The following is a 14,457-nucleotide window of genomic DNA, read 5'->3' on the forward strand; positions in this document are numbered from 1 at the left end:
TACTGTGCGAAGATAGACAAACCATGTGCACTGACAGCTAATGTGCGCGCATGGCGTCTCCTTTCTGCCGCCCCCTCTGAAGGGAGACAGGAGATGTGCACTCCCTACGCATGCACATTGCTTGTCCCCGTGTAGGGCTTGCATAGCATGCCTTCACGTTCCCTTTCCACAGTAACAACTTGTTTAATTTCCAGTGGACTGAAGCTTACAACTAATCAGAAGGAGCCATGCCAAGTGAGTTAACAATCCGAGATACACATGCTTTTACAATGCATAAACACATGTGTGCATTTTATTCAACTGCAGCAGCGTAACCTCAAATTCATGTCTCATTGTAACTTTGCTGCACACCAGTTTCGCTCTACAAATAGGCTACACCTATTCAAAGAAAGTGGTATTTGGACAGCTTTTCCCCAGCACTTGGTTTTTTACTTTTCGCCTAAACAAGACTACAAGAAAGGGTGGGTTGTTTTGAGCATGCCTTTGGAGGACAGACAAGAACTTTACATTCGCCCCTAGTGGAAAGCGTCACGAGAACAAACCCACAGAAGGGTGTCCGTCTGGACCCAAATGGGGTCAGAGGCAGGAGGGGGGTTGTCACAAAGGTCAGAGGGTGGTTACGACCAGTCAGAGCATGGTCCATGGTCTACTGTAAACGGAGGAATTTTCGGTATAGCTTATCTGATGCTTATGGAGAAGCATGTCACACTTGCCTATGCATTTTTCAAAGAAAAGCTCCCTTTTGAGGAGTTTGACAGCTGCAGTTGTAGATGAAATTAAGCCAGGCTGCATCAGTGCTTCAAACTTCTATGGAAGACCTTAAAATGACGTTTCATACTTACTCTAACCGCAGGAAATGCATAGCACATTTGGGACAGGAGCTAGCCTACCCCGGGAAAAGCAGGACTCCCCTGAGACTAGGGTTAGCCGCATGAGGAAAGGCAATGCTCCTCTGGAACTGGGTGCTCCTCCCTTGGGAGAGGCAGGGTCCCCCAGACAGGGAGTTTCCTCCCTCCTTGGGAGGAAAATACAGTACTATCTAGAGCCCCTCGAAGGTCGGGACTCATAAAAAAACAAGGCCTCTCTGCACGACTGTCTTCTTTCAATATGCGGGTGGGGGGGGGTGAGTGTGTGTAAAAGTGGAATGATGTGACCACTCCCAAACATATTCAGACATATCCTCAGAGCATCCCCTATCTCAGAGGAGAGCCTTGGAGTGGACACAGCTGATAGTGAACATCACTGCTGAACTCCAGCATCATTTACAGCACATCCCGCATTTCCAAGGCCATTTACAAAGTAGAACCACACACTCCCAAGCCTGCTGGCTTTTGTGCAGTGGTTTTAGTACAGCACCCAGTACTCCTTCGGTGTAATTAGATATTATGTACCAGTACCTCCCCAACCAAGAGTTAGGAGTTAGTCTGCAAAGTAGAATGTATTTCCATAAGTAGCTACACCCACAAGAGGAGTAGTTTACACGAATAACAATGCACCCGATTTACAAAACCAAATAGGATGGAAACCAAGGTAATGGGGATCTATACTACAGGCCTAAATGAAGGCAAAGTGGGGGTGGTCGTGGCGGGCAATGCATATGACGGCCACAGCTACAAAGGGGGAACTTTTCAATAAAAAAGACCACTGCAAGAGAAACAGTAGAAAAGTTGGTTTATTCTACTCAAAGTTGATTTTTGAAATGGGTTAGGAAATCCTCTTTGAAAAGAAACTAATTAATCCAAAGTTTCTTTAGACATGTAGAACTTTGGACTTCCAGAGGTACCTCTTGGAAGCAAGCCAAACAAGCATTTGCAATGCAACAGGTCTCACATTTACGCAAATTCGAGCTATTGGCACTGTAAATGATAATGCCTTTTAAGTGTTCGTTTTTGAAACCTAAATAAAAGGCATTGTCATTTACAATGCCAATAGCTTAAACTTGTGTAAATGCGAGGCCTATTACATTGCAAATGCTTGTTAATTTCTTCCACCTGACTATGTCCTGCCCTAGACCGAGATAGGAGGAGGCCAACCTCATGCAGAAAGAGCCCAGACTGGGCCATTGTCATCCAGTATGTGGCAATCCGCCACAGACAGAATAACAATCAGAGGGGTGGGGCTGCTCTTGTACTCCGATGAGTGCGAGGTGCTCCTATCAGGGAGCGGAGGCTTTTGGCAGGGGGGGGGAGGGGGGGTTGTTGCTCCATGCGCAGATGTGATTAAAGTGACCACATTATCAATCCCACCATCAGATTGGAGCATAAACTAACACACATCTTGTCTGCCCTAATCGGTTGACATCAGGGCTTCTTAATTTTGGGGGGGATTTGCCAGCTCAATGGTGTTTGGCAATGGATGTCTTGTGTATTGGTACCGAAGTGTCTTCTATGTAACAAAGAATAAGTGAATCCGGGATGAGACTTTTATGGTTGTGTACATGTTCTATAAATCCAAAGTTGACAGCCTGAATTGTTATCTCTGTCCGTGCTCCTTGGATGTGTAAAGATGCTAATGGGGGAGCTGGTTCCAAGGTAAATCACTGAGCCCTTGTTTTGTCTGAAGTTTATAGACCCATCTTTGTTCTTTGACCAGCAGTTTTAGAGATCCCTGGTGAGGCACTGAGCTTTTCGAGAATTGTCCAGTGTAAGTCTGTCCCTGTGTGCTTTATCAAGGTAGTGCAGTCTCTTTTCTGTACCAGATAGTGCTTCTATGTATACTGATGCATACCTTTATCTTGTCATTCCTACGTAACTATGTTATGTTATTTATATTTTTATAGCGTGCTGATACCCCAGCAAAGGGGCGTCCAGGCGCTCAGACAGGTACTGTAACATAACATGAGGAATAAAAGAAAACTATTCAGAAGCGGAGAACAGGAACGTTTTAATAGTACGCCTAAAAATGGACAAGTCATTCAAGGCTCGGGCATGCACTGGAAGCGAGTTCCATAGTCCCGCAGCCAACACCAACTAAGGTTACATGGGCCAGTTATAACATAGATGACATTGCTGTGCAATTTGTGTGGAGCCTTTGTTCCCAAGGGGGTGAAGGTCCAGGTCGTTAGTTTTAGACTGATGTAAGGGGGCACACCGAAGAGCTGCTACAGGGGTGAGGTCCTGAATCAGTTGACTTTTTGCCAATGCTGCTGTGAACCGCTCTTATGCTTCTGTTTCTCCTAAATGAGAATAGCTGTTTATTGAAATCTAGTTTGTCGGGTGAGTATTTCCCAGTGTAATATTTATATAGATGGTATTGGACGCAGAGCTGTGAGTGATTACAAAAATCAAGGAGTGGTGGTTTCATCCATTTGTTTTCACAAGAGCATCTCTGGGCATATTGTGTGCTCGCTTATGGGCTTTTTTGGATAATCTTGTCTGGGTATTACCGGTTTCAGTATTTTAGCTTCTTGCTTCTAATCCTGGAGCTCAGAAGTTCCACCTTCTACAAAAAAATTGCCCTACAGGAAGACTCTGCCCAAGTGCACGGGGTGGGCACTGCTGAAGTGTAGCAAACTGTTGCGGTCAGTGGGTTTAGTATAGAGAGCTGTTCAGCTTGCCTTTATCAGTCATTTGAATATCCAGGAAGGACACCTGGGTTCTGTAAGGTTTCCCAGTAAACCTCAGGAATTTTTCTTTTGTTCACCCATCCATTAAAGGGCTTAGTGGTATCTCCTCCATGCCAGATGACCAGGACATCAATGTATCACAGACTCAGCTGTATATGTTCATGGTGTGGATTGTGTCCAAATGTTCACCTCAAACCAGCTCCTATAGAGGCAGGCAATGCTCGGAGCATAGGTTTTATTTAAACCTATCTGCCTAAGAGCTCCCTGGAATAAGATTGAGGCCACCCTGACCTTAAGGAGCCAGCACAAACCTGATCGTGAAGCATGCCACTAGAGTGGGTGAGGGTTAAAACATTATTTTTTTTTCTCCACTCCTGAGATTGGTTTGACACGGGCTCCTTGCACATACTAAAACAATTCGAAGGGGATGTTTCTCAGATCAGTGGTAGTTTAGGAATGCTTATGTAACCATGCTGTACTAGAACTGCTGTCCAGATGTACCCCTAACTTCTGGCATCTTTTATGTATTGGTCTGAAGGTTTATGGTAGTTGGATAAGCGTTTCTTTGCATTTTATAAAAAATACTATTCTGAACTAGTTTTTGTATATTGAACTTGCCCTAGTTGAGCACACGGAACTATAAATATTCCACAACTAGGCTTACTGGACACTGCTCTACAATGAGCAGGTACTCTTGTGGCTTTTCTGCCTCAGTTTGTACACTTTGCTGAATGAATACTGACTGGTGGTTTGCCAGCCTTGCAGTGCAAGTCACAGGGAGATGAAAGCACACCCCAGAGGTGAAAAATGCCGCAATTGTCTCGCATCTATAAAAACCTATTGGGAATCTGTGTAGACTGCTTCTGATTGCAATATCCTCTTACCAGGGGCCAAGCACGCTACCAATGTGGCACAAACCACCAATTTGACTATTCACTACTTCTTGGTGGGTGCAGAGGAATGCCACTGAAGATAATTGGGTTAATTGATGTTATGGTTAAATTAAACCATTGGTTGTCATTGGAGCTCATATACACTCAGGTTAACATTGTATGAGAGGCATGCATTTGTTGGTCATGGGCTGGAGGTGATGTCTATTGAATGCAGCCATCTGTGGTCATGTTCGAGACCCTTCCTCAATAGACTATTGGTTTGAATGTCAAAGTCAAGACCCTTTCTGAAATGTATTGAAGGGCTATGCTTCTATTGATAGTGGAAGTGAGTGGTAAGACATTGTCCCCAGAAACCAGCATACTAAGTGTTATGCATAATCATGAGTTCCTTGTTTACAACTGGATGTTATCCATAGACCTAACTTTAATCTCTTGCGTCCCAGGAAACTTAGCTGCTGTGAAAGGAATGTTTTTAAGTAATGCTAGGTAGGATGCACTGCAACCTTAAATATCTGTCCTGCCTACTTTTTTGAGTTAAACTTCACATTATTGACTTGGTGCAACAGAGTATAGCTTGGCAGCCCCTAAATCTGTGGCGTTTGTTTACATTTTTTTGGGGGGGGCTAGAGGAAGGGGGCACGGGGCAGACTAATGGCTGACTGGCTCATTGTTTGTTTTATAATGTTGAACTGCTGGATTTATTTGCAAAGCATGCAGGTTCACAATGTTTTTATTTTAACTTTCTGTTTTGATATTAATCAGGACAGTTCCTTTTAACTTCCTGGAAGGAAGTTAACTGTGGGAGGGGTGGCAGGTGGGGATTGAGGGTGTGCTCAGTCAGACATTTCCACAACCAGGGCAGAGAATCCCACCCGTGGAAGGGGATCAATCTGCTCACTCGTATAAACATGCGGGCAAAGTGGTTACTACCACTAGTAAGATGATGGAAAGTTTGGCCCCTAGTCTCCCTGTTTGTGCTGCTTCTGTTTGGCTGAAATACAGCGACCAACCTTTGGGGTGGGGTAATTTTAAACTTTGGATGTTTTAACCATACTCCACGTTCTTACTCTAGTGAATGAGGATAAATGACAGTTCACCTACTCCTGAATGCTCCCAAGAGTACAGGCACTTCATCCTATTGTATTTCGAGGATGTGGTTACTGGCACAAACTAAAAGGCAGCCACGGTTTAAACGAGCACAGTTTGTTACCACTTGGATGGTGTGAAACTAGTCTTTTATTTCTCAGAACCATTTCAACTGTTAACGTTGTTGGTTTACTTTATTCAATTTTTGGAATTAGTTTGTTTGCGTTCAGTGATGCCGTTACTTGGCATGGTAAATCAGAATGACATTTGTGTACTTAAGGAGATGGCAATTGCTAATTTTCTGCACTGGAGTCCTGAACACAACGGGGCTAAAATATTGAATGCGACATGCATGGTAAATATTGTAGCAGTTACTGGCTTCTCAAAACCTCCCACAACCAACACACCATGGCGAAGACCTTTTTGCTCTGATCAAAGAATTTACCAACCCAGCACAGACAGCGGACATCCTACCCTCCCAAGACTTCTGCACTGTCTTCTTTCTCCACAAGATTAAAGAGATGTACGATTTTTTTAACAGCCTTGATACCAATACACCCCCCCCCCGCAACAACTGCACCCAAAGACATCCATCTCTACTCAGCTGGACTCCCTTCACAGCTGGCTTCATCCTCAAGATAATGAAGAGCATCCACTCCTGCCCACACCACATCTTCAACAAAGCCAGCACCACCATCTCCCTCGAACTAAGTTGCACCATCAACTCCACCTTCCTGGAAGCCAGCAGAGATCAAACACCTTGCTGAATAAACCCTCTGCCGACCAACAGACCACAAGAACTTTAGACCAATCTCTTCTACCCTTCCCAGCCAAGGTCATCGAAGGCAATCAACACAACTTTCCAAGTTCAGCAAAGCTAACCACATTCTGGACCTCTTCCAAAGCAACCACAGCAGAGACTACCCTCCTCGCTGCCAGACTACATCTGCACCCTCCTCAACCAAGGTGAAACTGCAGCACTCATCCTCTTGGACCTCTCTGCTGCCTTCAATACAGTCTCTGCATAAGACTCTACAACACCAGCATCCGTGATCGTCCTGGAATGGATCTGCTCCTTCCTCACTGTCCCAACAGTCAGACTTCCACCGTTCTGATCTGAGCCCACAGATCAGCTGCAGAGTGCCTCGGGGCTCCTCCCTGAGCCCCATTCTCTTCAATATGTACATGGCCCCGCTCACAGCCATCATCCAGAACCACAGTCCACATAGTCTCTCGCACCAACACCCAACTGATTATCTCCCTCCATGAACCCACAGTTGCCAAGACCAGCTTTCATGACCGGATGAAGACTTTAGCCACCTGGATGAAGAGCAGCTGCCACAAGCAACTCAGAAGGCCAGTCCTCATGGGCTCCACCCCCTGCTGGGATGCCTCCTGGTGGCCACAGCGCTTGGAACCCCCCCTCACACCCATGGACCACACACGACCTCTGCATCATCCTGGACTCCTAGTTAATCATGAGCCACCAATGCAAACAGCAAGAAAATGTTGCAATTTGGGTAGATTTGAAGACTAGGTTTGTGTACTCGGAAAGAATCTGGTTTCATTTTAACATTGTCTGATCTCCGGACAGGTACTTGTATTGCTCGAAATTGTTCTCTGAATTCCAGTTCCTGCATGGAGTTTAATGGCCATAAGTATCTTCTGTCCCGTTTTTGGCTTGTTTAAGTTTAAACAATTACAGTAATTTTTGAGAATTATAATAAGGGATCTTTGTTTCACCCACAGACTTTTTTACTGGTCTTTCACACATGTACCTGAACCAAATTCGGAAAGAACTATCCAAGACCAACACCTGAACGGCTTGGGTTGAATAGTCCACTTGATGACAGTAATTGCAGTTTTCTAAAGACTTCGTCTTGACTATAACCTAGGAGTAGCTAGTACTATGCTAATGCATTGGAGTTTTTTTAAATAGTGCCATTTTAGGGTTGGTGAATCAAGATGAAGATTGGGTATTGAGTTGAAGGTGTTAGCAACAGCATCCGGTCTGGAAGATGGGTCTGATTGTGCTGGTTACAGGTTTGTGGAATGTAACTGAGCTCTGAATTTCAGGTTTCGTAGCAAGTTGGCTGTGTGTGGGTGGAGTGTTTGCTGGCCTACTTGGAGCACAATGGTCTTTCAGCTAGATCAAAACCCTATGTTGGCACCCTTTACCGAAGTGAATGGTTTAGTCTGGCTGCAGCTTTTACCAGGTTGGAGATCTGCCAGGCTGTGGTGAGGCACTGTTTAAGCCCGGTGTCCTTTTTTTTTTTTTTTTTTTTTTTTTTTTTTTCCCTGTACACACCAGGGCACCCAGCCTGAAATCTTCTGTAGTGTGCAATCGCCAGGGGTTGTTTAGCGGCTAGGCATCGTCCTATTAGTTCTGAATGTTAACACTTGCATCCTTTCTCTCATGTACAGAGGCGCCAGCTGAAGTGCTGGATGAAACCCTAGTGCTGGTGAAACGACAAGCTCTTGAGAACCAGCCTGGTGACTGCCTGCTGTACCGTTATGGCTCCTTTGCCACAGACCTGGAGATTGTGCGTAAGTTTTCCTTGGGCAGGAAGCCGGGTTGGGAAGAGATGCACACATTGCTGCTGTAGGAACTCCCCACTATGCCAGTCCTCCCCACTTCATCTAGTTGATTGGGCTTGGTAACTGCTGCCTCAATAGGTGGTTTTATCTTGTATGGTTGTGTCGCGTCTGAAAGCTACTGGAGGACTCTGCATCGGGATGAGTAGGAGGTTTAGCAAAAACCCTCTTTTTGGGAGTGTAGAGCTGCTACAGTCATGAATGTAGGGGTACATCTAATGATGAAACTGCAAATGTAATCTATTTGAGCACTCAACAGGACTACTGTAAGCTACAACAGTGTGCATGGTGGTCGGTCACGTGGTTGGGCGGGGTTTATTGTGAATCTAGTTTATGGTGAGGTTTTTTATAGAACGTGATACGTTTTTTGATTGCGGTGGTGTGGGAAGGGTTGTCGAATCTGTAGCAGAAGTGCCCGTCTTCTCCTGTGTGGGTTGCTCCTAATTCTCTGTTCTGGTTGCAGAGGGTATCGAAAGCGTGGAGATCATCCAGATGGTGCCTGCAGTCGCCGTGGAAGGTCAGGAGAATGTGGTGGACTTTACAGTGACCTGCCAGGGCAGGTGAGGCACCAGCATGTTTATGGGGGAGGAAAGATGCTCTGTGGTCCACTATGCCCGCTGAACGTTTGCCATTGAGCTACATGTCTTTCCAGCTGCTCACTAGAAAGGGCAGCATGATTAAGACAGAAATGAATCCATTAAGTGTGCTGGTGGAATACGTTTGGCTCACTTTTGGTCGTAACATCGGATGTATGAGATGATGGCATATGAGACTCTAGTGCTACACCAGTGTTACTATGCCTTCAGATCTTTGTAGAACTTGCTTTGGGCTCCTGTTTATCTGCACATGTGCAACAGTGCCATGATCCTAGCTCATATGCTCCAGCATACCTCGGCTGAGTAGTGGTTGCTTTCCATAATGTCTTTCATGCCTTGCTAGCCTACAACTTTCTGCTTTCTCCATGCCCCCTCATGGTTCTGATCTCTCTCCAGCATCCCAAGTGACGTCTGCACCACTGTCTCGGACCCAGATTGCATCTCTCCTCAGCAGACCGTCTGTAGCCCGGTACCACCGTCCGCCGACTGCCAGCTGGTCCTGCGTCAGCTTTTCAATGGCTCTGGTGACTACTGCGTCAACGTGTCCCTGACCAATGCCGTCAGCCTGGCCGTTGCCAGTGCTCAAGTGCGGATCGGTGGTGAGCACCATAACCTTCATGGTAGAAGCGGGGGGGGGGGGGGAGCGGCCTGGGGCTTTTAATTTCTGAAGAATAGCTTAGTTCTATGCCAGCCTTTAATGTATACATATACTGGTTGTATGGCTTTTGCTGAATGCCTAAACTCTGCTCCGCTGCAGGCTACGCCTCGGTCTCCCTGCCCGTGTATCCTTGAAGGGCAGAAATGACTGACTTTACATGGCTGCTTGGTGAATTGTCTCATTTCATTTTGTAGCTCCTACCCGGTTTCAAAGGGACGTGGGATTGTATGCGTGTTTTGGGTCCAACTTGTAACCATGGCCAGTCTCCTGCTCTCTAAAGTTGTGGTTTTATCTTTTAGGAAGTGCTACCTCTGCCGCCACAGGATTTGGTTTGTTTGTTGGCATCCTGGTACTAGGTCTTGCTCTTGGAGCTGTGGCGTACACCTACAGGTGAGCAATCATTATGCAAATCCTCTACGCCTGTGTATGGCTAGAACCCACGAGGGGGGCGGGGGAGAAGACCACTTACGGTATATGCCGTTTTGTACTGTCTGGTCTGCTTCCAGGTCCTCATTGGAAGGGTGGGAGGTGGTAAGATTTATAATGGCATGTGTGGGACTTTCTGTGACTAGTTTCCACAAATGTGGGGGCAGGGGGTGTTCGATCAGCCCTCACCTTTGCACTGAATTTTAGTGTGCTGTTCACTTAGCGATACAGTAAGGTTGGTGCTGTATACAATCCTATGTCCCAGTATTTTGCTGCTTTAAGAATTTGCACTTTATGGGACCCGTGTAAAATAGTTTCAATGTTTACCTGTAACCCCTTAAGTTGAATGTTTGAAATTGTCAGAGTACCTGACTTTAACCTCTGCCATCAGTTCTATACTTGGGCACTTGTTTTGAGCTAATCGGCTTGATCTGGTTGGCAACTTACCTTTCTCCTTGTTTCTCAGTAGGTACAAGAAGCCGTACACGCTCCTCCCCAATGGCCCGGTACTGGTGACCAGCAGCCGGTGGGTCCCGGACAGCTCCTCGTTGCGACTCTTCTTCAGGAATGCCCTTGGCCGCACGCTGAGTGGAGAGACCAGCCCCCTCTTGAGTGGGCGGATGGTCTGACGGGATTTTCTGAAGAGTGTGCCTTGGAGTCAACCTGACTGAGGGGCCAGATTTTGAAGAAGGAATAAAATGGGTGCCAAAGGGAACATTTTTAGAGGGGCCTCACTCTTGGTGGCTAGTAGGACTTCAGTTTAGTAGATCTGCAATACCAAAGTGGTGCTGGTCCCACGGATAAATGGTTCACCCACAATCCTTCTGTGTCCATGGCAGAACTCTGTTAATCTGAGAATAAAACCATTCTTGCGACACCTTGCATCTTTGTTTTATTCATGGAAGTCTTTTGACACTGGGGGACCCTGGTTGGGTAGCTATAGAAATCTATAGGCCTGGACTTACCCATGTCCCTCTAGTAAAAGCTTTTGGATCCCCGTTTTCTTTCTCCTAAAAGTAATCTGCTCTAATGTCTAACCATGGTGGCTGGTAGAACCAGGGGGTGGGTGAAGAAACCAGATCAAGAAGTATATAGTACCAAGAGCTTGCCCAATTTGGAAGGGGGTGGTGGGTATGGTGTTGGAACATGGCACCGCAGGAGTATCATGGGGCCCTAACGCAAGCCAGAAATAGGCCCATTCCCTGATTTTGATTTGGGTAAACCGGGGGGGGGGGGGCGCTAGTGTGCAGTGGTACCCGGAGACCCCCATGGCTGGTGCCATTGCATCTGCTGCACCCCTGCTGATAGAAGTGTGGTGTCAAAGTTAAATTACTTTTGGTGTGGTGAATGGCAGGGAACTGATTATTGGTCTCTCGTTGAAAGTCAAATGTTGCCAGTTGGTTTCTTCCTCCACAAGCGAAGGTATAGAGGGGTGCATGGGTTTCTCCGCCTGCACATGTGACCTTGCGTGTAGAATTACCTCAAACTGTTTAAGAGCCCCCAGGCTAATCTTTGTAGTGGCGCCCTTGGGTGGCATCCAGTATTGCTGTCATTGATGGCATGTACCTGTTTTGCACCAACTGTCTCACTCAGGCAGAGTGACATTTACTTTGCACGTAATGTAAAGCCTCGAAACTAACATACCATGAATACTTGCTGATCTTCAGTTCCATGACATGGGCACCATTATTCTGCCCATTTCCAGTTATTAAACTGGAAAACTTGATTTGCTGTCATGTAAGGATTTTTTTAATACCCCATGCAAGGGTGAAATCAACCTCTTCAATAAGCTAATTATGTTAAATGAAAATCGCAAACTATTAGTTACAGTCTCAGTCTTGTTTGTAGTCACTACTACATTAGCGGCCCCTTCATGCAATATTATCCGCAGCGATCATGTCTGCTTCAGGCAGTGTTGCCGGCAGTTATGTACAAGGGATTATCCATTTGGAATGCTTCTATATGGGTAATGCATAAATCAAAGCTACAGCGTAAGGTAAACAAGAATTTGCAATGCAATGGGCCTCGCATTTACGGTAGTTTGAGCTTTTGGCATTGTAAATGACAATGCCTTTTATATTATGTTTTAAAAACCAAAACTTAAATAAAAAGCATTGTCCTTTACAATGCCAATAGCTCAAACTAACTCTCCTAAATGCGAGACATATTGCATTGTAAATGCTTGTTTTTATATGTAGTCCAAGTTACCATAATTTGCCACTAGGGTGCACTGTTGGGAACACTTGAACTGGTTACACAGCCATGTGCTCTGCAGGCTGCACCCATAGAACTAGGATGATTTTATCAAAGTGAGCCCTTCCTACTTAAAGGAGACCTATTGCATAGCAAACGCTTGTTTAAATTCAGTATCTGCTAATCTCAGTAATCAGATTTCATCTCAATGCGATTGTTAACCAAAGCCTTTCCTGTCTATTTTTGTCGGACCAAATGGGTTCTATGTCTTAATTGACATTGTAATTTAGAATGTTTTAAAGAGCAAGTCTAGCAAAAAGCATCAATCCGTTAAGGGATTAACAGGACTCCAGGTCCATCAGTAGTGCAAAGTAGAGTACAACGGTAGTAGCGAAAGAAGGGCGCACACCGACATGCGAAAAGCGGTGACAGGGCTTTAGTGTAGATTATATACAAATGTTTATACTACAGTATGAAAGACCCATGATGCCCATCTAGTGTTTGCCAGTAGTAGATCCCTGTCTCCTGCAGCACCAGAGGAAGACTGCCACACCTATTCAAAACAAGAACACGTCGCATTTCTGACAAACCCATTTAGAGGCGGCCAAGGTTTATGCACCTAGTATGCCTAATCTTACAAAAGAATATTAAGGCAAAGATCTGGTTAAACACCAAGCCCAAGCATAACCCTAAATCTTAACCAGAATCACTAATTCCTCCATACCTCTAGGCTATCCACAGCATCATGGATTTTCCACGCTTGCCACATAATCCACCATCTGCTAAATAATAAGCGGGCTCCACCAATAAAACCAATTTAAGTAGCAGCAAAGCAAAAGTTGCTAAATAATGAAGCCAATGCTGCGCCAAACACTCTGCAAACGTCAGCTGGACATCTGCTGGTGATCGCTGCATTTAAAGATCAGCATGTGATAATGTTACCAAGATGGTGTTAATATCCCAAACAGTAACTGGGGAGAGTCAGATACACCAGCTCAAAATACACCTTACCTAGTTATATGTAACACAATACTAATTTGTGAGTTAAAATATTTTGTTTCAGCATTCATGGAAATTCCTTTTTACACCACAAAGCCAATCCAGAAACTCTTCTCTGACCCCTACCTCTGCCAAAAAAAGGTACTATCACGAGCGACCTGATTTTCTACACTAAAAGAGCTCAGTGGAGATCTATATTCCAATCCCTTTTCAGAATCACTTCAACAAAAAAAATTCCCGCACGGTCTGCGAATTTTGGTCAGTCGCCCACCTTCAGAGCAAATGCCACCTTTTCCATATACAACAATGGGACTATTCTTATTCAGGCCACCAATCGTAACCTGTATATATTTGATGACCGGTTTGCTCTTTAAAAGGTCTTTGGTCCCCAGCGACTCCCCCTACTCAATCCGGGTTTGAACCTTCCCATACCCCTTCTGGAGGTCCCTCATCACTCTGACTAACCCCAGCCTACTGACTGCCTAACCTAACCCAAGCAAGACCCACTCGCCCATAGCTCCTCTGACACCAGGCTCTCCTGATGTACCCACTGCTCAAAGTCCTGACCAGTCCTTGAGCAAAAATCACAGGACACCTGCTCTCCCTTGCTCCGACCACCTCCAACACTTCCCCTGCCCCCTCTCGCCCCCACCTTCGCAACTCCTTCACTAGTCAGCAGACTTGCCCACCTTCCAACAGGAACTCAATCAACCTCCCTACTCCTAACCTTCCTCACATCGCCCACTTGCCTGGCACACCAGTACCTCGGAGTGGAAACTCTCCATTAATGGACTTAACCCACCTGTCCGCCTATCCTGATCTCCCCTCCCCACTGGCCAACCAACCCCCCCCCCCCCGACATGTCCCATAATTCACTGATCCCGCTTCTAAACTCAAAACTATAAACCACAAACTGCTAACTCTCAAAACTCATCTTTAAACTTAAGGCCACCGATGGCCTGTCTCTTTATCTCTCTCTCCCATCATGACCATATCTGAGACCCCCATTCTCTCTGCCACCTTGCCAACTTCTGAAATCTCAGATCCTCCTGAAACCCTCTGCTCAAAATTCAAACACCACTCCCTTCCTGAACGCACCGTCTAGACCTTCCAGATCCTCTAATCCAGATCATGAACCTGATCTTCTCACCCTACTACTTGAGGACACCACTCCTTGCACAGAAGCTGCTATTCTCTCCCTCCTTCTAGAGTACTCCTCTCCTCCTTCAACCTGCTCAGCCCCTGCTACTTGCTCTCGAACACCCTCCCCTATTGCACATAGCATGACTATCCCTAAACATGACCATGCAGATCCCATCCGAACCATCACGCCCAACGCCATAGAATGCCCAAACTCAACAAAAATTCCATGAATATCAAGAACCTCTTGCAGATCCCCACTACACAAACTGCACCCTTAGACTACCTGCACAAATCACACCTGAA

At 45.8% G+C, this 14,457-nt stretch overlaps 1 protein-coding gene across 1 annotated transcript in view; it reads left to right on the top strand.

Moving 5' to 3' along the window:
- The window catches only part of PMEL (premelanosome protein), a 35,115-nt gene extending 24,414 nt beyond the window's left edge, over nt 1-10,701 (top strand). Inside the window, exons 8-12 of the mRNA XM_078686364.1 lie at nt 7,969-8,091; nt 8,603-8,699; nt 9,132-9,334; nt 9,693-9,783; nt 10,286-10,701. Of these exons, the coding sequence (XP_078542490.1) occupies nt 7,969-8,091; nt 8,603-8,699; nt 9,132-9,334; nt 9,693-9,783; nt 10,286-10,448 (677 nt within the window). The 3' untranslated portion in view covers nt 10,449-10,701. The remainder of the gene's footprint in view (nt 1-7,968; nt 8,092-8,602; nt 8,700-9,131; nt 9,335-9,692; nt 9,784-10,285) is intronic.
- The last annotated feature ends 3,756 nt before the right edge of the window (nt 10,702-14,457 follow it).

This window comes from Lissotriton helveticus, chromosome 1_1, assembly GCF_964261635.1.
Source record: "Lissotriton helveticus chromosome 1_1, aLisHel1.1, whole genome shotgun sequence".
Classification (NCBI taxonomy): Eukaryota; Metazoa; Chordata; class Amphibia; order Caudata; family Salamandridae; genus Lissotriton; species Lissotriton helveticus.